This window comes from Petaurus breviceps, unplaced genomic scaffold (genome assembly GCF_028583685.1).
Source record: "Petaurus breviceps papuanus isolate PSGF00001 unplaced genomic scaffold, PetGlider_PUasm1.0 419, whole genome shotgun sequence".
Classification (NCBI taxonomy): Eukaryota; Metazoa; Chordata; class Mammalia; order Diprotodontia; family Petauridae; genus Petaurus; species Petaurus breviceps.
In genome coordinates this window covers 7,431,682-7,457,612 of record NW_027186324.1, presented here as the reverse complement: position 1 = coordinate 7,457,612, position 25,931 = coordinate 7,431,682, and the positions used below count along the sequence as shown (strand labels likewise).

Below are 25,931 nucleotides of genomic sequence, written 5' to 3'. Positions count from 1 at the left end.
GAATATATATTTGACAATAAATCCACAGTATGGATATCTTAAATAGACATGAAAAAAGGACCAAGAATTTGGACAGGAGGAGGAGAGGACACTCCATAACATTTGGGAAACTGGACTGTGCTTTCAGTGATTACAAGCTGCCATTCCTTGGCACATAATTCCATGTTACTAACATCAGTATTTTACTGTCGATGCTGGATGACTATGGATCATAGAACACCATGATGTCAAAGGGAATCGAAATGACAGATGACCCAAAGGGCAATAGATAAATGTATGGTTGGCTTAAGCAGGCTGCACGTACTACCAGTAAGGACATGTGAGCAAGAAAAAGCATGAAAGATGAAAACAAAGTAGCCTTTTCTCTCAAGGACATTTGTGACCAGAAAAGAGCAGACTAGGCATGTACCATTCAGTGGAAAGTGTCCTGCATTTCAAGTCAGAAGATCTGGATTCAGAACCCATTTTTTCCAATTCCTAGCCATATGTCCTAGGGGGAGTCAGTTAACTTCTCTGGGTGAAGGACTTGGATTAGATAACATGTAAGGTTCCATCAAACTTTAAATCTATAATCCTATGTAACTAGATGAATGAATAGCAGATAGGACTAGAGTGTTTTATATCCACAAAATATTAAAATATATGGAAAAGAAGTTCTTAATCTGGAGTCTGTGAACTTGATTATTATTGTGATAACTGTATTTCAATGTAATTAGTTTTTTGTATTATATATTTTATTACATGCATTTAAATGTGTTTTTGTGAAAAGGTCTCCATGGGTTTCACAAGGTTGCCAGAGCTGTCCATGGTACAAACCTGACCTGGGAAAAGATCTCAAAAACACTGTGTGTAGATCATCTATGAAGAGTGTGATGGTCCCTTCTAGATCTAAATTTATAATCCTTTGAAAAATAATGAAATTTAGTTTATAATCAAATTCTAAGTGGTTTATATCTTCAGTCCCTAAAAGGGGGGAATAGTGTCAAGGGAGAGAGAGAGGGGGTGGGAAGAGAGGGGGGAGAGAGATTGGGGAGAAGGAGAGAGGGGGGAGAGAGAAAGAGAGAGAGAGAGAGAGAGAGAGAGAGAGAGAGAGAGAGAGAGAGAGAGAGAGAGAGAAATTGTTCTATTCTCACCCTCTGAAAGCATATGTCTGCAGAGAAAGCCCAACCTCACCAGGGAAAAGTTAGGGTAACCAAGGCCCCATTCCTCTTCCCCACAGAAGACAGTGGCTATTTCAATGAAAGTTAAAGATCTAGTATATTGACAATAGAAAGAAATCATTAATCCCCAATTCAACTCTCTACTCTGGTAAATCAATACTGGTGTCTATGTTCCACCTTGCCCCATGGTGACTCGGGATAAAGGGATGACATGTAATCTAATGCAGAAAAGATTTATTAAGTGCCTGTCATATACAAGCACTATGCTCAGTCCTACATATGAAAGAAAAAATTCTTGCCCTCAGGTAGCTTAAATTCCACTGGCTGTGAGGATGGGATTGAGTTTTTTTACAATCTGACACTGAGATTATTGTATTTCCCAATACAGCTACTGTGACGATAGGGCATGTGTCCAGTTCCTTGCTTGACCTTCCTTTCTATAATAATAATGACAAAGCTAACATTTACAGAGCACCTACTATGTACCAGGTACCATGCTTTATAAATATTATCTCATTTTATCCTGACAACAACCCTGAGAAGTAGGTACAATGATTATCTCCATTTTTCAGTTGATTAAACTGAAGCAGAGGTTAAATGACTTGCCCAGGGTCACACAGCCAGTGCCTGAGGCCTAGTTTGAACTGGGATCTTCCTGACTTCAGTTTTGACAAGGTTAATTAAAAGCACTAGAAAGATACCATCATTGAAAAGGAGAACCAGAATGTCAAAGAAGTCACCAGTGCAAAAAGATCTGGAGGGCTAGATCTGGAGTATGAAATGAAGGTTGGGACAGTGGCTCTAAGCTGTGTGTAGGAGAGGAGGTGAAAGTGTTAGCATAGAAGAGGTTGAGTATCACCATGGTAGAAACAGCAAACGAACAAACACAAAAGCTTCGGGAAATGACCGTCTCACACAAAGTCTCAGAATGAGACAAAGTCTTTTTTGCGCTGATAGTCATCTCCCTTCATTTCTGTACAGTGAACTATATATCTCATGGTCTTCCTAGATGCTATAGGAACTCAGAAAAACATTTGGGGGACGGGGTAGATTAAATCAAAGAACTCCATTCCTTTATCCTAACCTTTACTCCCTCTTCTTGTGAGTACTTTAAAAGATGATTTGAATAACATTTCTATTTTGGTGTTTACCTTTTCATTACACAGAATGATTGCTATCTTTTCATCAAAACAAATTAATTAGAGCTTTCAACTCATGCCCTTTTTTCATCAGCTACACCTCATTCTCATTTGCACATTGACCAAAGTCTCAGGAAGAAATCTTGAAATATCACAAAGTAATATGATTATCCTGATTTTATAGCATACTTCCCTTCTAAGGAACATAAAATGCTTCACGGATCACGAGTCATTGATCTTTATAGCAATCTTTTAAATGTGGAAAGGTACTTTATGGAACAAAATGCTGAAGGAAAGAGAAATGAAATAACTAGTACAGGATCACATAGTGACTCAGAGAGTGTATTTTTTTTTCAGACAGAGAGAACAACTATTTGTGGGGTCAGAGAAAAGTTCCTATTTAACAATCTCTTCTTTCCATCAATGATGCCTAAAATTCCAGTTAATCAATTAGCATTTTTTCTTCATTTTGCATTTGTTGAATACTTTTAAAATGCCTTTAAATAAATTCCATAATTTTTTAAAAATTTCCATGCTTTAGTGCTTCTTTCTTTTTTAAAAAAATTTATTTATTTTTAGTATTCAGCATTCATTTTTATAAGACTTTGAGTTCTAAATTTTCCTCTCTCCTTCCACTTCCCCCTTCCTAAAATGGAACGCAATCTAATATAGGCTACACTTATATGATCATATTAAACACATTTCCACATTAGTTATGTTGTAAAAGAAGAATAAGAACAAAAGGGAAAAACCATGAGAAAGAAAAAGCAAAAATCAATAACAAAAAAGAGAAAATAATATGTTTTGATTGGCATTCAAACTTGTTATTTCTTTCTCTGGATATGTATGCCATTTTCCATCATGAGTCTTTTGGAATTGTGTCAGTAAGCACTTACTAAGTACCTACTATATGCCAGGCACTGTGTGATAAGCAATGGGGATACAAAAAGAGGCAAAAGACTACTTTTATTGTCAAGGAGTCCTCAATCTAACGGAGAAGACAACAAGCAAATAAATATGTATAATCAAATTATTTTCAGGAAAAATAGGAAATAATTAACAGAGGAAAGGCAATAGAACTAAGAGGGGTTGGAAAAAGCTTGGAAAAATGAGAGGGCATCTCCCATTAAGGCTTAATCACTATTAACACCTTAGCTCAAGTGGGTTTATTAGATACTTTTCTATAAAACAGTTAACTAAAACAACTCCTTGCAGAAGAAATCACACCATGTGCAGAGTCTGATAGAAGAGATTGGAAAGAGAAGTCCAGAGTTGGGCATTAACCCAAGAAAAGAAACCTGGCTGTAGTGTCATTGCAAAGTAACCTAGGGAAAGGGCAGGAAGCCAGGAGTACACTGCCTGCCTAGTAAAGGGCTATGCAAGAGTACTAAAGACCCAGTTTGTCTACAAGCAGTCTTTTTCAGCACCTAGATATATCAGTTTGATTGAAGGTCATCCTAACCCAATTTATAAATAATCAGCAACAACAACAATCTTAATAAGTATCGTTTTAATTTGGTAAACATTCCAACAGACTTTTATTTTCCTTCTTTCGTGTTTATACTTCCTCTACAGGTCCTCACTGCCCCCATTATATCTCTTGCCTTCTTGTTCTTTCAACAAGATGCTCTGTCTCCCAATTCGGAGCATTGTATTCCCCATGCTTTCAATGCTGTTCTTCCTCTGCTCACCCTCCTGACCTCTCTAGCTTCTTTACCTTCTATACAAAGCCTTTTCCAATCCCTTTTAATTCTGGTGCCTTCCAACTGATAACTATTTCCTATCTTTTCTGTTGTTGTTTGGTTGTTTCAGTGACCTCATTTGTGGTTTGTTTGATTTTTTTTTTTTTGCAAAGAAACTTGTGTGTTCCTTCTTCAGTTCATTTTAAAGACACTGAGGCAAACAGGGTTAAGTGACTTGCCCAGGGTCACAGAGCTAGGAAGTGTCTGAGACTGGATTTCAACTCAGGGAGATGAGTCTTTCTGACTCCAGGCTTGTTACTCTAACCACTGCATCATCTAGCACCCCTTCTATTCTGTAAAGAGCTTGTTTGTTATATATTTGTGTTATATTCATTAGATTGTGAGCACTGTGAAGGAAAGGACTGTGTTTTGCCTTCCTTCATATCTCCTGGCACATAGTAGGTGTTTAATAAATGTTTGTTAACTAATTGACTACTCATTATTTTACCCTTTACTACTCTGTACATTAACCTGACCTGTCTACATAATGACCTATCCTCTGAATATTTTTTTCTTTACATTCCAGACACTGGACTTCCTTATGCCCTATCCTTTGCTTTCCAAGATATCACCTAGAGAGCCTGACAAATCTTTATGAATGTTAATGGTATAATGGGTTAATAGGTGTTAGTAGGCCCTTCCTAACAGTAGTCTTTTGAAGACAATACCCTAATTCCAAAATAATAGCTTCAATGGTGAGATCTACAGACTTATGAGGGATAGATTTTGTGTGGTCCTCAAAACATTGCTGTCTATGGAGTGTATCCATTAGGTTAGTAGATTTAAAAGAAGAAATAGCTGCAGAGGTCATCGATCCCAGCCTCCTCATTTTATAGATAAGGAAGCTAAGGCAGAGATCAGTTAAATGACTTCCTGAAGACCATAGCTAGTAAGTGCAAAGCTAAGATTCAGGGGCAGCCAGGTGGCGCAGTGAGTAAGAGGCCAGCCCCAGAGTTGGGAGACCCGGGATTGGTTCCAGCCTCAGATACTTAACACCCACACAAAATAACTGGCCGTATAACCTTGAGCAAGTTAGTTAACCCCAATTGCTTAAAAATAAAAAGCTAAGATTCAAACCCAGGTCTTTCAAATACAAATCTGGCTCTTTTCTCACTTTACCACATTACCTGCTAATAGTCCTGACTCAACAGGTGACAAAGAAAGCCACACTCCCTTCCTAAAAGAGTAACACTCATAATACACACACCTGGGGTGGAGGGTGGGGGTGTCTGACCACAATCTGTTTTCTGTTCTGGAGAGTTTCTCCTTATGATCATGTTTTCAAAGAAAATGTATTGTGGAAATCAAGTCAGTATAAATTGAGACACAGACACAAATGGAGAGGGAGATTTTGGTATAAGCTGTGAATTTAGTTGTTGGATTTGTTTTCAATTTCACAACCTTTCCATCTTAAAAGCTCTCTCTATTTTTTATAGGCTTGCAAAGTATGAACAGTCTCACCAAAAAGGAAAACACTATTTGGGACTCTGGAAAGCCTGAGAAATTCATTTTATAGTACAGCATGTTTAGAAATTACAGGACAACTAAGTTGTTTTAGAAGAAAGTTTTCCAAATTAAACATACCAACTCTTTTGGTTTCCATTAGCAGAACTTGTGGTGTCTTCATCAGAGATATTGCCCTGATTCTTCAATAGTCTAGATGGCTGCATTTTACATGGTTCCATGACTGTTCTATTCCACACATCTTTGGTGAATTCTGGATTATTGTTTCCCTGTCTCAGTGTAGTAATCTTGGGGAATGCTTGCTCTTCTCAAGACTTTCCCTTGCATATACTTTTTCTTTTGCCTAGAAAGACTGCATTTATAATTTCCTCACATAGTCTCTCCTGCTCAGTTGGTCACTGTTAGTGGTCAGTTAGATGGCATGAATTTTGCAGGCATTCAGGAAATATTGGAAGATGAAAAAGATGAGGATAATATCACTCAGGATTTGCAATGAGAAACTGTGATCCATGTATTTAAATTTTTTCATTTATTCAAAATATATTAAGCACCTGCAATATAAGTAAACAGATAAATAAAAGTTGATTTTATTCGAAATATAATGGATAGCAAGGTTGTCAGGATGACCTAAGTTCAAGTTCCTCCTCTGGCTAGACTTGTTCAAGTTGTTTGGCAAGTCCTTGGCAAAGGTCCTGGAGTGGATTGCCATTTCCTTCTCCAGTTTATTTTACAGATGAGGAAACTGAAGCAAGCAAGATTAAGTGACTTGCCCAAAGTCACACAGTTAGTAAGTGTCTCATGTTGAATTTGAACTCAGGTCTTCCTAAATCCAGGCCTGCCACAGAGGCTGCCATCTCTAACTAATACATATTGATTATATGAAGGGGGATGAATTAGGGAAGTCACATCATAACACAATTTCCTAGGCAATTCGCAAAATCATTACATTGCAGACTAATTGATATTATGCACTGGCAGAAGGAATTTCCCAGCCAGGAATTTAGTATTCAGCAATAAAATCACAAGTCTGGGTACAGCTTCATAGAACTTATTAATCACTTGAGGAACAGGATATAAGACATGAATAATACCGAATAGAATAGAATGCATGCCTAAAATACAAGAATATTTTAAGCATAGGGAATATAGATTTGGAGTCAGGGGATTTGGATTTAAATCCCAGCTCTGATATTAATGACTTGTGTGACTTGGGGAAGTCACTAGGCTTTAGTTTCCTCATTTGTAAAATGAACATGTTAGAGTAGATGACCTTCTGAGGCCTCTCCTTCTCCAAATATATTATCATTTGATCCCATCTTCTGCAGGTCAGTCAAACTAACAGCAGAGGAATCAGTCTTGGAAATTTTTATAATTGTTCAGGTCAGAAATAAGAAGGATCTTAACTGTTCTCTAATTACCTAATTATGCAGTCTGTAGACTACAAATAGACTCTATCACATTGTTAGGGAAAGGGCTCTGAACTTATGTCTTAACCTTAGAATTTTTCTTTTGGAAAGAGAAAGAGTATTTTCCTTCAGTTTTCAGTGTCCCTGAAATCACTTGGAAGTTTTGTTGTATTGATAGAGTGTGTAGGGAATCTCTTCATTTAAGAAGAAAAGCAGCATTTTTCTCATAAAGGATGAAAGGTCTAATTTTCACTAGAACAGAGAAAAGATGATATGGGTAGACTGACATGGAGTCTTTCCGGAATATGAAAGAGCTGATTTCTCATTCTCAAACAATCTTGAAATGATAATTTCCTGAATGTTCAGAGTTTCATCCTAAACAACATGGCATAATGGAGAGAGCAATAAACTTGAAGGCTAAAAACCTGGGTATCTACCATTTACTTTGTGACCTCAAACAATCTATTTTACTCAATGAACTCCAGCTTCCTCTTCAGTAAAATTGTGATCCTAACGATATTTTCACTTTGACCAAGAGGTAAATGGTGTAAGATATTGGTCTATGACCAATTTCTGCTGTACTGCTTTCCAGCTTTCTCAACAATTTTTAACCAGATAATGAATTCTTATCCCCAAACCTTAGGTCTTTACACTTTTAAATGCAAGGTTACTATATTTATTTGCTGCTGTAAAATTGCATGTCTACTCTGTTCCATTGATCTCTCTTTCTATTTCTTAGCTAGTGCCAGATAGTTTTTGATATTTATTGTCTCATAATATAGTTTAAGATCTGGTCTTGCTAAACCTTGTTCCTTTACCTTTTTTTTTCATTAGTTCCTTTTATATTCTTGATTTATTGTCCTTCACTACCTACCTGATAGAGTTGTGTGGAAAGAGCTTTGTAAACTATAAAGCATTATGTAAATGTGAGTTATTACTTAAACCACACAAAGCCAACTTATCCGTAATGTACCCAGGATGCATTTTTTTTTAATGTGTGCTCAGATCTTGAGTCTTTCATACTAGTTCGTTATTTATCAGTCACTTTGGCTTTGATTTGAAGTAGGCAATGGAAGAAGTTGCCAAAATAATAAGGAAACCGATGGAAGAGGGTAATGGTAATACTAACAATGACTAGAATTTTTATAGTGCCTTAAGGTTTGCACCTGGGGCAGCTGGTGGCACAGTGGATAGGATCTGGCAACAGACATTTATTAGCTGCGTGACCCTAGGCAAGCCACTTAACCCTGTTTGCCTCAGTTTCCTCACTGGTAAAATGAGTTAGGGAAGGAAATAGTGAACTACTACAGTATCTTTGCCAAGAAAATTTAAAATGGGGCCATGCAGAGTTGGACGTGGCTGAAACAAATCAACAAAAAGATTTGTAAAGTGCTTTATGTAGGTTTTTTCTCATGGGATCCATACTACAAGTCTGTGTGGTAGATGCCATTGCTATCCTCATTTTAGTGCTGAGGAAAAGGAGGCTGAGAAATAAATTGCCCAGCATTACACCACCGGTGAATATTTGTGAGGTGGCTCAACATAAAGCTTCTTTCATCTTCTGGTAACCATAGTGGGAACCAACGATCTAGAAGACACTAATCACTGAGGGAATGTTTATTCTAGGATCTCCTCAACTTTTTCAAGGTGTCCAAAAAGCTTTGAAAATAGACAGGATTACTGGGGACAAAATAGCTCTGTCTTCCTAAAAATCTGCACTGAGCAGGAACCATGAAAAGCATCTCTTATCCCCTTTGTAATTAACACATCAGATTTTTTTTTTTTACTGAGTAAATGAAACCTTATTAGAATGTCACAGCACTCTAAAATAACTGATTCTGTGCTACATTTTTTCCTCCATTTGAGAGCACTAAAAAGTCTTACCTTATGCTTTTTAATCTGTAAGGAATGAAAGCTGAGGAGTCCATAGAACACTCTAGGTAATTCAGGTGAAGGCAAGTTATAACTAAGGTGCATTTAAGCAAACACACTTCTTTTTGTTTCTTTCATTTAAGTATAGTTTAATAGCACCACATAACCTTGATTTTATTACTTATTCACTAAGTTTACTTGTTTTCATAGTGATTTGCCAAGACTTGGGGAGAGAGCCAACTTTCTAGTCCCCTAAATTGGTCTGACCTCCGGACTATTTGTTTTCTTTGTGGCATTTTCTTCTGATATCTATGGGGTTGTGCTTACAGATTCAGGAATCAGTGCATAGTAAGCAGCTATTTCCATGCAAGGCAAAAGATAATGGCCCATTGGGAGGTTTTAGGTTGCACATTAAAAGATACTTTCTTTTTCATAGAGTGAAGCACAAAGATATCTTATAAAGGAGGAGTTGTGAAATCATCTCTGAGTCTAATTCCTAAGATAATTGGATTCCTGGCACCCTAAAAGAGCTTTGCAAAAGCTTCAATGAAAAGACATTCAAATAAACATACAAGATGAGCAGATCTACACATCATTAAGACCAATTCTTAGTTCTTCTCATAAGAAAATGGTCAACCAACTAGTGTGATTTGAAAAGTACAGAAACATTCCCACATCCAAAAAACTCTGTCATAGTTTGTGTCATAAAAAGAATTTGGTAGGACTCCTTTTTCATTTATTTTTCCAAAAGTTTATATAGCATTGGAATAACTGCTCTTTAAATGTTTGATAGAGTTCACTTGTGAACCTGTCTGGCCCTAGGGATTTTTTCTTAGGGTGTTCATTAATGATTTGTTCATTTTCTTTTTCTAAGATGGGGTTACTTAGGCATTCCATTTTCTGATCTGTTAATTTGGGCACTTTATATTTTCATAAATATTCATTGATTTTGCCCAGATTGTCAGATTTATTGGCATATAATTGGGCAAAATATTTCCCAATGATTGCTTTAATTTTTTCTTTGTTGATGGTAATTTCACCCTTTTCATTTTTTAATCCTGGATATTTTATTTTCTTCCTTTTTTAAAATAAAATTATCCAATGGCTTGTCTATCTTACTATTTTTTTTCATAAAACCAGCTCCTAGGTTTATTCATTAGTTCAATTTTTTTTTTTTAACTTTCAATTTTATTAATCTCACCTCTGATTTTCAGAATTTCCAATTTGGTGCTCAATTTGGGATTTTGACTCTGTTGTTTTTTTTTTTAGTTGCATGCCCAATTCATTTATCTGTTCTTTCTCTATTTTGTTGATATAAGAATTTAGAGAAATTAATTTTCACTCAAGTACTGCTTTGACTGCATCCCATAAATTTTTGGATGTTGTCTCATTGTTGTCATTCTCTTTAATGAAATTATTGATTGTTTCTATGACATCTTCTTTGATGCACTTATTCTTTAGGATTAGATTATTTTATTTCCAATTAATTTTTAATCTATTTTCCCATTGCCCTATCCTTCCATTACCATTTGAAAGTAATTTTTATTGCATTATGATCCAAAAGGATACATTTAATATTTCTGCTTTTCTACATTTGACTTTGATATTTTTATGCCCTAATACATGGCCAATTTTTGTGTTATTGCCATGTGCTACTGAGAAAAAAAAAGCCATATTCCTTTTTGTTCCCATTCAGTTTTCTCCAAAACTCTGTCATATCTGACTTTTCTGATATTCTATTCACATCCTTAATTTCTTTCTTGTTTATTTTTTGCTTAGATTTATCAAGTTCTGAGAGGGGACAGTTGAGGTTCCCCACTAATAGAGTTTAGCTATCTATTTCTTCCTGTAACTCACTTAATTTCTCCTTTAAGAATCTGGATGCTATACCACTTGGTGTATATATGTTTAGTACTGATATTACCTCATTGTCTATAGTATTTTTTTTTAGCAAATACAGTTTCTTCCTTATTTTTTTAACTAAGTCTATTTTTGCTTTTGCTTTGTCTAAGATCAGAATTCTTAGCCCTCTTTTTTTTTTTACTTTAGTTGAAGCATAACAGATTCTGCTGCAGTCCCTTCCCTTTATTCTGTGTATGTCTCTCTACTTCAAGGGTGTTTCTTGTAAACAATATATCGTAGGAGTTCACTTTTTGATGCATTCTGCTATTCACTTCCATTTTATGGGAGAGTTCATCCCATTCACTTGCATAGTTATGTGTATTTCCCTCCATCCTATTTTTTGCCCCAGTCTGTCCTCTTTTTTGTCATTACCTCATCTCCCCCTTTGCTTCTCCATGAGAAATAATTTAGCCCACTCCACGTCCCCCTTCCTTTTGTGCCGTGTGCTCTTCTTTCTCATCCCGTAATTTTTATGTCATTCTCTCCAAATTGCCTTATACCTGTGCCCACAGAGGTTCGTGTAAATTTTATATAAATATATATATATATATATATATGTACATACACGTACCAACATATATAAAGATGTACATATGTATGTATTCCTTTTAGCTATACTATTAGTAGTACAATTTTTAAGAATTGCAAGTATCATTTTCTTATGTAGGGATGTAAACAGTTAAGTTCTATTGAATCCCTTATTTTTTCTTTTCCCTTTTTACATTTTTAGGCTTCTCTTGGGTCTTGATATTGGAGATCAAATTTTTTGTTCAATTCTGGTCTTCTCTTTATTGAACATTTGAAATCCTTTTCTTTCATCGAATGGTCATTTCCCCCCTTTAAGTATTATGCTTACTTTTGCCAGGTTGTTGATTCTTGGTTGTAATCTTAGCTACTTTGATTTTCAGAATATCATGTTCCATGACCTCTGATCCTTTAATGTTGCAGCTGCTAAGTCCTGTGTGATCCTGATTGTGACTTCCCAATATTTGAATTGTTTCTTTCTGGCCACTTTCAGTATTGTCTTCCTTGACCTGATAGTTCTGAAATTTGGCTCTCATGTTCCTTGGAGTTTTCAGTTTAGTATCTCCTGAGGTGACCAGTGGATTCTTTCAATGCCTATTTTGCCCTCTGGTTCCAGGACATTAGGGCAATTTTCCTTGATAATTTCTTGAAAGATGCTGTCTAGATCATCTTTTTGATTATGACTTTCATGTAGTCCAATGAGTGTGACATTGTTTCTTCTGGACCTATTTTCCAGAATAGTTGTTTTTCCCATTAGTATTTTACATTTTCTTCTATTTTTTTCATTCTTTTGAATGGTTGATTGATTCTTGACATCTCATAGAGTCATTAGCTTCCACTTGCCCAATTCTAACTTTTAAGGAGTTGTCTTCCTCAGCTTTTGTACTTTTTATTTTTCACTTGGCCAATTATATTTTTTAAGTAGTTGTTTCCTTTTCCTAAGATTTTCATTCTTTTTTCATATTTCTCTTGCATCATTCTCATTTCTTTTCACATTTTTTTCTTCTACCCCTCTTAAATTTTTTTTAAAGATTTTTGACCTCTTCCATGAGTTCTTTCCGGGTTTGAGACCAATTCCTATTTCTGTCTGGGGCTTTGCTCATCAGGGCTCTGATATTGTTGCCCTCTTCTAAGTTTGTGTCTTGTTCTTCCCGGTCGCCATAATGACTCTCTATTGTCAGATTCTTTTGTTGTCGTTGTTGTGTTTTGCTAAATTTCATGACCTTTTTCCTTTCTTTTAAATTTGAGATCTGCTCCCAGGGTGGAAGCAACACTGTCTCAGGCTTCTTGGGCCAAGAGATACAGGCCCTGTATGTTTACCTGGTGCTGCATTGATGCTGCCCTGAAGCCCATGAGGGCGCTTGCGTTTGGTGCTGTGCCGAGGGTGTGTGGTGGCTGGTGCTGCTGGAGGCCTTAGGAGTCTGACAGCTTACCTGGTGCTAAACCAGGGTCCTAGTGCCAGCATCTGCTGCATGCTGAAGCTAGTTGGGTGCTTCTGCATTTCTCTGGGGCTACACTGAAGCTCATGGAGGTCTGGCAACTGTCTATTTGCCCAGAGCTATGCTGAAGGACAAGGAAGTTCTCCAAACTGGAGGTTGACTGTTCCCCTGGCCATGTTGAGGCAGGTGTGGGTCCTGATGTTGGTGTTTGCCTGCTCCCCCACCCTGGAGCTGAGGTGGGCCTTACTTCTGGCTTTCTGGGATGCTTCATGTCTTGGACAGTGCTCCCCTTTTACCCAAGTAAGATAGACCTTTTCTGTTGATCTTCCAAGTTTTGGGGGCTAAAGGATTGTTTCACCCCATCTTTTTGCTGGTTCTGCTATTCCAGGATTTGTTTGGGAGGTGCTATTTTATTGCTGTTTGGAGGTGAATATGGGAGAGTTGTGTCAATTTACTCTGCCATCTTGGCTCCCAGTTCTTTTGTTCAACAAGCATTTATTCAAAGTCCAACCATGTACCAGACACTGTACTAAGTACATTTGATTCTCCCAATAACCCTTAAAATTAGTATTATTATGATCCCCATTTTATACTTGGGAAAACTGAGACAGACAGAGGTTAAGTGGCTTGCCCAGGTTCATGCAGCCAGTAAGTGTTGGAGGTTCAATTTGAACTCGGGTCTTCCTGACTCTAGACTCTAAACTCTATCAACTTTATCTGCTCTACTTAAATAGTTGATATTCATAAAGTCAACATTTTACATGGAAGATTGGCTTAAGACTTGGACTTTCTGATATATATATATATATATATATATATATATATATATATATATACACACATATATACACGCTTTTGGAGGTGACAAAGATGATGAAGTACAGCAAGTGGGCTTGCACTTACCAGAGGAAGGCTACCAGAGACAGACTTGGCAGTTACACTAGCCTATATCAAAGGCAATGATGAGTTTGGAGTAGGGTGGTAATAGGATAGGTTCAAGAGGATTTGACACGACTCATCAGATGTATGGTAGGGGAGTAGGGGAAGTGGAAAAAATCAAAGATAATTTCTGGCATGTAGTAAGTGCTTAATAAATGCTTCTTGACTGACTAATTTGAGTGTCTATCAAGACACTGGTGCCATCAACCAAAACACAGACATTAGTAGAAAAGGAAAGTTTTTGGGAAAAGATGATAAATTTTATTTTAGAACATCATGGATTTCTGGAAGGGACCAGGTAGTCCAAACCCTTTAGGTGAGGAAACTGAGGCCCAGAAATGTTACATACCATGCCCAGACAGATATGAATCCAGTTTTCCTGACTCCAAGTCCAGCTCTCCCTATACTTATTTCACGTTGGATGGGTTGAGTCTGCTGTACCTGAGGAATCCCCAGAAATGTTCAGCAGGCAATTGGTACTTTTAGATTGAAGTTCAAGGAATAAATTGTGGTGAAACATATAGATTTGGAAGTAACCTGAATAGAGGTAATAACTGAAGCCAAGGAAATAGATGTAATTATTCAAGGAGTGACAATAGAGATGACATCAAGCACATTGCAGATAGACACTTAGTGGGGATGGGGAGACCAGACTCAGGGTGTGGGATAAGAAAGATGAATCAGCAAAGGAGATAACTACAAACTATCTCACATCAGTGGGGTCTTTCCTCCAGCAGTCATCTCCTTTTTCTCTTTCATTAGCAATCTCTACCTTTCTATTGGTAGAGAATCTATCTGTCTGCCAATGTCACAGATATTGCTGCCTCCCATTCAGGAATAGGGTTGAAGCACTCTCCATACCTATGAGAGACATCAGTTGGGAAGGGTTAGTTCTTCCCATGGTGGTTTACAAGCCCACAGGGGCTTTCAGCTAGTTATGTATGAAAAATTGGTCCAAGAGTCTTCTATCTCCACCCAATATCAATCTTCTTCTACCTACATGAGCATGCTCATTTGCCTCTGGCCCTTCTAAAACTCTGCTTTGAAAACCTGGTATTGATTTTCTTTCTTGCATGCACCTTTTTGCCCCTGACTCTCTATAGACACTTTGTATTTTCTTTTATCTTTTCAGTAATGAAAAGGTCCAAATTCTGGACCCACAGGATCTGAGATCATAGGATCATAGATTTTGAGCTGGAAAGGACTTTAGAGTTCATCAAGTCCAATCTGTTCATTTTACAGATGGGAAAACTGATAATGAGAGAGGTTAGATGATTTGCCCAAGGTCACATAGCTAAATAAGTACTAAGGCAGAATCTGAACTCAGGTCTTCCTCACTCCAAGTTGAGAATTCTATCCTGTATGCCATCTAACTGCCATCTTGTTCTGGGAGACCTGAGAATCATAAAGATGACATACAAAACTCTTGGTCAACTCATGATTTCGGTCTTGGGCAGGGCCAGGCTTTTATTATCTAAAGAAAGATGGAAGGAAGGAAGGAAGGAGGGAAGGAAGAAAGGAAGGAAGGAGGGAAGGAAGGGGGGAAGGGAGGGAGGAAAGGGAGAAGGGAGGAAAGGAAGGAAGGAAGGAAGGAAGGAAGGAAGGAAGGAAGGAAGGAAGGAAGGAAGGGAGGAAAGAACTTAGAAACCTTTTGTCCTCCTCTCCCTTTAGGCTATCATTCTATCCTCGGCTCCTCTTTCATGGCCAAACTTCTAAAATTGTTTGCCTCTGAAGCTTCTACTTCTTCACAACACACTCTCTTTAGGCTGATGCAATCTGGTTTCCTATCTAAATACTGTACTGAAAGAAGTCTCTAAAAATTATTTCCTAATTGCCAAAACTAATTGTGTTTTCTTAATTTTCATCCTCTTTGACTTTCTGGATCATAAGATACTGCTGATTACTCCATTGGTTTCCATAATAATAGTCTTTCCTGGTTTTCTTCTTGTTTCTCTGACTCCTCCTTTTTTCTTTTCTTCTCTGGTTTTTCTCCCTCTTCCCTGTATCCTAGAAATGAATTATTACTCCAGGATCTGTCCTTAACCCTATTATCCTATTATATTACACTAGTAATTCCATTCAGATTTATGGCTTTTAATAATCACTACTACAGAGATGAATCCCAAATCTATCTTCATGCCAAACTCTTGACTGAATTCTAGGATTGAATTTCAAACTGTTAGTTAAATGTCTTCATCAAGATGTCCTATCAACTCCTCAAGCTGCTCAAAGCTGGACTCAGTTTTCCCCCAGAAAAAGTGATGAATTTAGAGTCAGACAACCTGGGTTCAAATCTGGGTTTTGCCTCTTATTACCTGTGTGGCCTCATTCATTACCTTGGGACCTCAGTTACTGATCAATAAAATGAGGGGGTTGGCCTCAATGACCTTTAGAGTACCTCATAGTACTACATCTATGATCCTCTAAAACAAAATGTATCATCTTTCCTTCTCAACCTGCTTCTTTCCCCGTTCAACTTTAAATCTAGGCTCTTCTGATCCTATAACACTTAAGACTTGCCCCTTTTTTCCAAATATCTTATTTCTGATAATGGCACAAACCTCACATTTGTCTTTGACGCTTCCTTTCCCTGCTGTGACATATAAAAGTTCAAGAGACATAATTTCTGGATAATTAGCGATTTCATTAATAATGCTAGCATATTATTAATAAAAGGATGGTCATTTGATCATCTCTCTTAGACCAAGAGACCCCTCATGGAACCCACTCAACACTTACATGCCCTTTGAAGAGTAAGTGTTCCAAAGGGTGGAAACCAACTATAATTGGTTAACAAGTAATGAGAAGAATGAATATTAGAAGGAGAGGTGGACTTATTCTAATGAGGGGCTCAGGGGATGTGACTAGGATCACTCAATTTTGGTCAAAGAGCGTTATCTGTATCTATATCATCAGGCAGACAAAAGGGAGGACCCACATTTTCCTGTACCTGTCTGACTAAAACACAATGGGCCAGAATCCATCAATTCACCTGACTTTATCTTTTGAATAGATCTGAGTTCTTCCTCTCAACAGTAGTCCTGCATTTCAAAGTCTGCCTGAATAACCTAGAGGGACTGAATGAGGAAATAGAAAGAGGGAAAAATCTTGGTCCTAATTCAGTAATTAGTTATTGAATACAAGAGGGAAATACTCATTTCTCTTACTATGACATCTCACATCTACTTAGCTGTGAAGTCCTTTTGAATCTACCCCCATATTATTTCTTATATCCATTTCCTCCTTTCCACTACCATCATCCTATTTAGAAATGTCATCACAATTCCCTTAGTCTATTGCAATAATCTCAATTGGTCTTGATGCTTCCAATCTCCCCTTTCCTAACCATCATTCATATAGGTGCCAAAATAATTTTCTGGATCAGAATCCTTGAATCTTCCCTTTATCCACCAGCAGAAATGAATGAATGGGGTGAGGGAAAGAGTATTAAATATTTATTATGGGCAATTACACTGTACAAAGTACTGGGCAAAAAAAACAAGATAAACCCTGTTCTCACATGTTCAAATTCTGAGGGAGACAACACATATACGAGACTTTAGCTGCAATCCAGTGGCAAGGCTCAGTGTTTCTCAGGTGCCGTAGTAATGGCAGATTAATGCATCCTCTTTAGTAAATTTTTCCTTAATAACTGTATTAGTGTCTGATGGTGAAGTATTCGATGATGCCAGAGGCTTTGGCAATGAAAACTTCATTTTCTGGTTCATAGCTCAGGAGTTAGGCCTGCTGAGGATTTGGGAGCTGCAGTATCAGCAGAAGCAGTTTTCAAGCTGCTTCTTCTGGAGGGTTGCCTGAATTATGACCACAGGTGGAAGGCTGGAAACAGGATGAGTTGGAGTTGGGGAATGGGGGGAAGCTCTTGGTCTCATCTGCTTATTGGTGTTAGTCAATAGTTGGCACTGATGGTGGGGAAGGCAGGCTGCTTCTCTCTCCTTAAGTGTTAATCCCTTGGTGGACACCTGCAGGGACTGAGACTTGGGCTGTCTCTACTGGAGTCTGAGGAGAGGTAGTGGGTAAAGGACATGGCAATTCCTTGGCAGAAGCAGGCCTTTTTTTATTCTGACCTTCCATCCGTCTCCATCCCACACATTTGTTTCATTGGAACTTGTATTATAATTATTTATACACATACATTTTTTCTGCTAGACTGAAGGCTAATAAGCATAGAATGGATTGAGTTCCATGTTTGCATCTCCAGGGACTTCCACATGTAGGTACTTAGATAGTATAGGACTTCCAATTCAAGATGTTTTCAAAAAGCTAAATATGGCCAAGGGCAGTTGGGAGGTACAATGGATAGAGTGCTGGGCCTGGAGTCAAGACTCATCTTCCTGAGTTCAAATCTGGCCTCAGACTTTTACTAGCTGTGTGACCCTGGGCAAGTCACTTTACTCCATCTGTCTCAGTTTCCTCATCTGTGAAATGAGCTGGAGAAGGAAATGGCAAACCACTCCAGTATCTTTACCAAGAAAACCCCAAATGAGGTCATAGAAAGCTGGACACAACTAAAAAATGACTCAACAATAATAACAGGCCAAGAGATAACAGATTTTTCAATTGACATTAGTAGAGTAAGTTTCCACCCTGGGAGTTTCACCATGCAGATGAAATCATAGGTCAGGACTAAAATATAAAAGAAAATGAAAATCATTTCTATTAAAATTATAGGGCCTAAGAACGAATAAGAGACAGCAAGATGGCACAGTACAGAGAGCCTGGCCTGGAGCCAGAAGACTTGTTTTTATGAGTTCAAATCAGGCCTCAGACATTTGTTAGCTGGGCCACCCTAGGCAAGTCACTTAACCCTGTTTGCCTTAGTTTTCTCATCTGTAAAAAATAAGGTGGAGAAGGTAATGACAAACCACTGCAGTATCTTTGCCAAGAAAACCCCCCGTGACTAAAACAACAACAAACACGTCAGGCTGGCGTATGTGCAAACTCCATCAGCTTCTCAGCTGATGCGACCTCCCATCGTGGGAAAGTTTGAAAGAAGATTTCTAGGAGACTAGGGATGACATAGTGGAAGGTGCCTCAGCCAAATCCCTGATGGAGTGAGTCTGCAGAAAGGATGACACTTCTAAATGCTTTAAGTAGCTCAGGAAGTGCAGTATCTGTTAGTAACTGATGAGCAAATATGCCTAAAGTTAGAGTCACCAGAAATCAAACTCCACAGGTTTCTGGTACTCATTTGTTCTTTCCTGGGTACATTTTTTACTTTTTTAAAAATTTCTAAAGTGATAACATTTATTTGAAGTTATCAAGGAAAACTTAAAATTGAGTAACACTTTTTAAAAATCTACTTTTCTTGTAGCGGGCACCCCAGTCACTGCTGGAGCGCTCAGAACAGCAGATCCGGGCTGCCTCGAGCTTGGAGGAGCTCCTCAGGATCACTCACTCTGAAGACTGGAAGCTGTGGAAATGTCGACTGAAGCTCAAAAGCTTAGCCAGCATGGATTCCCGCTCAGCATCCCATCGCTCCACCAGATTCGCGGCAACATTTTATGATATTGAAACTCTTAAAGGTAGATGTATGGCTGGGCTTCTCTCTTGTCAAATTTTTGACATCGATTATCTATACCATCTATTTCGTTATGTTGAAGTAAAATGGGCAAACATGTATGAGAATGATTTTTTAAAATAAGGGTCTTGTGTCATTTTCTGCTTGATCGAGTATCATGATTCCATATTTATTCTAAATGGGAAAAGTGATTTTTAATGATTCAACAGTAAAAGAATAAGGTGGCCAAATGTAGAAAAATACTTAACCCTATGATATCTAGAAAACATAAAGCCAAAAAAAAAATAACTGATAGAAAAGCAGAACTGAAATAACCTATGCTTATTAGTGAAGGGTATTACGGTGTCATATCTATAAGGGGACTAATAAATTAGATGTATAGTCTTGTAGTTTTCCTTCAGAGTCTGTGATCTCCACTAAGAAAAACAAGTAGATACAGAAAGAAACACTATAATGGATATTGATATTTCATGATAAATTATGGCAAAAAATGAACTCCTGACAGCCAAAGAACAAAAACTCCAGTCTAATAAATAAGACATATGCACATGTACATTAATATACATATATATTTTATGCTATATATGTACTACATATGGCATTTTGCAAAATGATTTGTTCATGTGTGTACACACATATACACTAAGTGTCCTGAAAGTCTTAGCTATTAATAGTTTAAAACTACACTATGACTTTTGGGACACCCTGTATGCTATCTCATTTGAAATGATTCATTCCAAGTTTGGGAGAATGTATTATTCCTATCCATGCAGAAATTCTAACTCAGAAAGGGTAAGAGACTTGTTTACCCTCTCACAACTAGTGAAGCTCCTGGGTGTGGTAGAGTAGGAAGAATCTCTCTTCCTAATATTACTGGCTCCATTGAAATGATAGTTTTGTGTTTCCATGATAAGAGATTGGGACCTTTTGGATTAGAACCACTGTAGGTAACCTGGCAAGACAGCAGAAGTGTCTACTAGAGAAAGTTACTTGCTTTAGTCAAGCACTTTTTCCATTCTGTGGAGTCATGTCTATATGGTACTAAATAGAAGTTTCTCTCATATAAATAATTGATTTTTACAGTCACGTCTACTATCTTATGATTTGAGCTAATTGTCAGGCTCCAAAACTACTATTGTACTGACTATCCTTTGGTTATTTTTTTTCCTGGTAGGAGAAGGGGAAGTGAATGATTACAAGAAGTTATTCTAGACCAGATTTTTTTAACTTAGGGTCCATAGATCTCCAAGAAGTCCATGGAGATATTTCAGGGGGTCTATGCACTTGGGATAGGGAGAAAATAGTCATTCTTTACATATCATGACTTTGCCCATTGTGGGTTTTGATAAATCATAGGTAAGCATGAGAAATTAAATAGGAATCTGGGGGGAGTTTTGTGGAAGCCACAGATGACATGTGAGGCTAGCAGATAATACAGGAAAAGTTTAGAAGTTCAAAAATTCACAAAAATATATGTACAATATTGTATGATATCAACATTTTTATCTTTTAATACCATAATAATTCAGACTTCTCTGGTACAAAGGGAAAGCCAAAAAATTTTTGCCTAGGTTTTCTAGATCATGGGTTACCCCAACCCCCATGATGTGGAAGGGATAACTGTACATATTTAGTTTCACTAATCACTAAATAAAATTTATCATTTCCTTCAATTATGAATATAGGCATTGATGTATAAGGGTCCATTGAATTTAGTAAACTGCCAAAGGGGTCCATGATATAAAAAAAGGTTGATAAACTCTCTTCTAGATACAACCTAACCTTTGCTTTCCCATCCATAAAGATGTTCATCCTTAGATTTCATCATTAGATTTTTATCATAATTATACTTTTCATTAAAATCTAATTAATAGTAGTATCAGCATAAACGGTTCAATAAAGGTATAAAATAATAGAAAAATAGAAAATAAGTAAAATATGAATAGAATAGAAAATTATTATAAAGGCAATTTTTTCACAAAAATGCTATCCCAATTTAAGTATTCATTTTATATGAAAAATCTTGTGATTAATAAAGTAGAATTAAATTATTACCTCATTATTGGAGTGAATCATTATTCTTGGAGTGAATATATATATATATACTTTTAAAGAACTGAGTAAGCAGAATTCTTAAATATATAAATATTTCCCTGCCACAATAATTGAAAAAACATAATGCAACAAAGTCAAATTAAACTCAATAGCATATCTGATGTTTAACAGTTTGCCAAATATCTGGTAGTTTTTGTAAGCTTTATGGAATTACGGAAGCTCAGAATGGAAGAAATTAGGTCATAGTGAAAAAGAAAGAGGCTGAAAAAAGAGAGTTTAGAAATAGTCATTTTAGTGTCAGTCCTACTTTAGAGAAGTCTACCAAAGCTATATATTTTAACTAGAAATCTTAGGATTTTTGGAATTATTCTCTGATTATAAAATCCCAAGGGTCTTAGCACCTGGAACATAAGCAGCCAGTAAAGTTTGTTGTATGTGTTTTATTTTCATATGGGATGATAATAATAATAAATAATAATGACAACTAACATTTATATGGTGCTTGCTATGTGCCAGGCACACACTAAACACTTTGGATATATTAACTCATTTGATTTTCACAACAACCCTTCGAGGTAGATGCTATTATTATTGCCATTTTACAGTTGAGAAAACTGAAGCAAACAGAGGTTAAGTGACTTGCCCACAAAGCTAGTAAGTATTTGAGGCTGTATTTACACTCAAGCCTTCCTGACTCGAGTTCCAGCATTTATCCACAATATCCTGGTAATAGAGTAATGTGAAATGACAAAGATTTTAAAATAAAAATAGAAACTAAACTGATTGTAAAGATCAAATATTTTCCAATAAGATATACAGATCTAAAAGCAAAGTTTACACAATATTTTAATATCTAAGTGTCAAAATCTAACAAAGTCTAGAAAAGTGACTACTATTTTACAGGAAAGCAATTTCCTTTTTATTGCTAGCAGTTTTTTTCTTCTCCTTCCCCTTCTGCTTGATTCTAGTTAGCATAGTTAGAGCATTGCTTTTTTCTGAAAGTCTTAATTTCATCATCATTTAGAATCATGATTCTAGAACATTTCATTATGAGTCAACTTACATAGATTTATGAAAAAATTAGTCTGCTGAATTTTCCATTCATTGTCCAAAATATGATCCTTTTGTGGCATATTATCATTACAAATGCATTTCTACATATGCCTATGAACATGTGCCATGACTGACTTCAGATGGAAACAACTGTCTTTGAAACTTCTTAATGAATGCCATTCAACCCAACTTCTCCTTAATCAGCTTTTCCAGATGGATACTGTGTGGTGATAAAATGGATTGGATGATTCTCACCAAAGGAAAATAAAATAATTACCAGGACCTACACCAACTTCCACTCCCCAACCATGGATGAAGCTAGGGAAAAGATCTTCCCTTTCTCTCTTAAAAAAATAGTATTTGATCATATAAACTGATTAAAATAACCAGCAAATGAAAGAAAAGAACACTGGAAATGTGTAAAGTATATCATTAATATGGCTACTGCTCACAAATTGCAGTATCAAAAAAATTACTTAATTTACTGTTTTCAATGAATTTTCTTTCTTCAGTCATAGATGAAGAATGGCAGAGAACTCAATGTAGTCCAAGAGAGACCTGCGTGGAGGTGGCCAAAGAGCTGGGGAAAAGCACCAACACTTTCTTTAAGCCCCCCTGCGTTAATGTGTTCCGGTGCGGGGGCTGCTGCAATGAGGAGAGCCTCCTTTGTGTAAACACAAGCACGTCATATGTTTCAAAACAGGTAATGTGTATTTTCATGATCCCCATAAAGAAATGCGTCAGAGAACGATGCTAACGACCCAAACATGTGATGGTGAAAGGATTCATAGGAAATCACATCTACCATTGTCTGGCCAATCAATATATTTATCAGCCCAAGAGAAAGAGGCTCCTTCAAAGGTTACCCTGTAAGGCTGCTCAATGGAACCAACATTTCTTATGTGAGCGGTGAGAAAAAACAGGTGGGCTGCATGGCAACTCTATGGTTTACTTAAGAGACACGATGCTGAAAGGTGTATAAATCAAATTAGAACCTTTTATTATTATAATTACGTGTTTAGTGTCATACTCTTATATAATCCTTTTCTTAATGTTTTCTTAACTCTCTGTGAAAACTGAGATTCTGATAAAATTCTATATAAACTGAACACATTTATACATTCATCTGAACACTTGTACCAAAATGGAATACCAGAACTCTGGCTTCATATGATACTAATAGGTCAAATAGTCCATAATTTTTTTAGTGGGAATGGGGGAATTTCTGTATCTAAATGACAAAGGAACAATCAGATATAGTACGCTGTGAGATATTTGTGAGAATTCTGACCTCTACTGTTCAAGAGTTAGAACTCTCTCAGTATTCTAAGCAGCAAATTGTCAGTTAGAAACAAAGCTTACATAACATGACAGTAATGAGTTTCTGTGACTTAAAATAGATGGTTTTGTAGTATGCATGAAAACTTGCACAAGCAGGCTAGGATTAAAAACACAGTGGAATAAATAAAACGGTTTCATGAGCCATCATAAGTATGCCCTAACTATTGGTCCAAGACTGTTTTCTTAGGAAATGTTTTTATTGTCCATTTGTTTTCAACTCATGCCCAACTTGTCATGGCCCCATTTGAGGTCTTCTTGGCAAAGATACTGTAGTGGTTTGCCATTTCCTTCTCAAACTTATTTTACAGATGAGGAAACGGAGGCAAAGATAGTCAAATGACTTGCCCAGGTTCACAAGTTACTAAATGTGTGAGGCCGAACTCTTTTTCCGCTGCACCACCTAGCTTCTACTTTTCTTAGCAAATACTTAATAAAGTCATACCCAAAATATTTTTTAAAAGTAACACAACTATACAAAATCCTATACACGTGCTTTACAAGTATACATAATTGAACATTTTAACTCAATCCAAACAACTTTCATGCCAAAATTGTAGGATATTTGAGGAATTAATAAAATTAGAGAAGTAACATTGATGCAATAGGTAAATCAGAGTACTTTCCTCATAATTACCCTGGGAGGTAGAGGAAACTGAGGCTCCCTCAAGGTAAGGGTCTTGTAAGAGGCAGAGCATGTCAGAAGTAACACTCCAACCCAAGAAATGTATGAAATGGAAACTAAAAACACCTAAGAGGGAAGTTCAAACTTCTCTGTGCATTTTCTAGACCTGCTCTAGAAGTAGTCACTGCCCATTCTTTGATGGACCTATTTGCCAAAAATTCTGAGCCTTTTCTTTCTTAACCACCTTAAGAAGACAACAAGATTCTATTTCAACTTTCTTCCTTCATGGACTTACAGGACGATGACATCTAGTATCTCATTTTATCCTTCATAGACCTTCTCTGGAAGCAGCATCCGGTGCCCTCATTCCAGTTTTGTCAGGGAAATGAGCATTAAATGTTTAAGCAATTTGACAAAGCTGGGAAAAGAACCCTATGTTTCATGCTCTTCCCAACAACCTATACTTGTGCCCATGTTACCTCAATTATGGTTTTGTATTCAGTTGGCAATTTTCCTACAGTTACTACCATTGAGAATAAAAGAATACAAGGATAAGTCATTAAAATAATTTCTATATAATTAAGCATTCATTATGATTATCTTTCTTCTTCAACAGCTTTTTGAGATAACAGTGCCTTTAACAACTGTACCCGAATTAGTACCAGTTAAGGTTGCTAACCACACAGGGTGTAAGTGTTTGTCAACTACTCAACACCACCCATACTCCATCATAAGAAGATCCATCCAGATCCGCGAAGAGCATCGGTAAGACATTTGCTGTACTTGATTTTGTTAGGTTTTCCTTGTTCCAAAGGCTTATGTGTATAGCATGATTCTGTCAACACTCAACAAACACGTGCTGATACTAGTCTTTTTATCTTCACGTTCTGGTATTATTCTTTCATCACATACCTTCTAGATCATTTCCATTTGCACTGACTTCTTTAAAATCACTATATTCCTATGCATTAACTCCTTTCTTTATTAAGTGTTAGATGCAAACTGCAGTCCACCTCAAAAATCTTGTTAGGAAGAGACTTTACATGTCTAACACTGAACATACCTTTTTTTTTTATAGGCATAGTTTTATAGAGTTGTAAAACACTACGCCAGCCTCCCATTTGGCAAACATGCCTCGAGTCCCAGAATAGATTAAATAAAACTAAGGGTTTTTAAAAAATATATTTTAGAAGTTCAAAAGTGCCAAGAAATGGATGCCTATTTTTGTAGCATGGTATCTCAAAATTTAAGACATAATGGCATTTTTCTTATCATTTCTTATCTCATAATGGCGTAAATAATACTTGTACTATCTCCCTAATGGTGATTGTGAGGAAAGTGCTCTGATGTACTTATATTAATGTTACTTCTCTAATTTTATTAATTCATCAAGTAGTCTACAGCTTTGGGGTGAAAGTTGTTTGGACTGAATTTTTCTTACTAGCATCTATAATTTGTTACATTGGTTATCCATAACCTCTTTTCATTAAGTCACCCATTCATCATTGCAAATTTGACTACAAGTTCAGCAAGTCAGTATATCTATTAACTTTGAAATAATCCTCCTAGGGCGGCTAGGTGCCACAGTGAATAAAGCGCCTACTGCAGGAGGACCTGAGTTTGGTTCTAGCCTCAGACACTTAACACAAACGGCAAAATAACCCGAATTGCCCTCCAAAAGGCGAGAGAGAGAGAGAGAGAGAGAGAGAGAGAGAGAGAGAGAGAGAGAGAGA

The 25,931-nt window shown here is 36.9% G+C and overlaps 1 protein-coding gene and 1 long non-coding RNA gene across 7 annotated transcripts in view; one reads left to right on the top strand and one right to left on the bottom strand.

Moving 5' to 3' along the window:
• Nucleotides 1–25,931, bottom strand: part of LOC138171229 (uncharacterized) — a 139,089-nt gene that overhangs the window by 80,560 nt on the left and 32,598 nt on the right. The gene's annotated exons all lie outside the window — the stretch shown is intronic.
• Nucleotides 1–25,931, top strand: part of VEGFD (vascular endothelial growth factor D) — an 80,501-nt gene that overhangs the window by 28,946 nt on the left and 25,624 nt on the right. For all 3 annotated transcript variants that reach the window (XM_069100658.1, XM_069100659.1, XM_069100660.1), the window contains exons 2-4: nucleotides 18,921–19,131; nucleotides 22,748–22,938; nucleotides 24,815–24,963. In XM_069100658.1, the coding sequence (XP_068956759.1) occupies nucleotides 18,921–19,131; nucleotides 22,748–22,938; nucleotides 24,815–24,963 (551 nt within the window). The remainder of the gene's footprint in view (nucleotides 1–18,920; nucleotides 19,132–22,747; nucleotides 22,939–24,814; nucleotides 24,964–25,931) is intronic.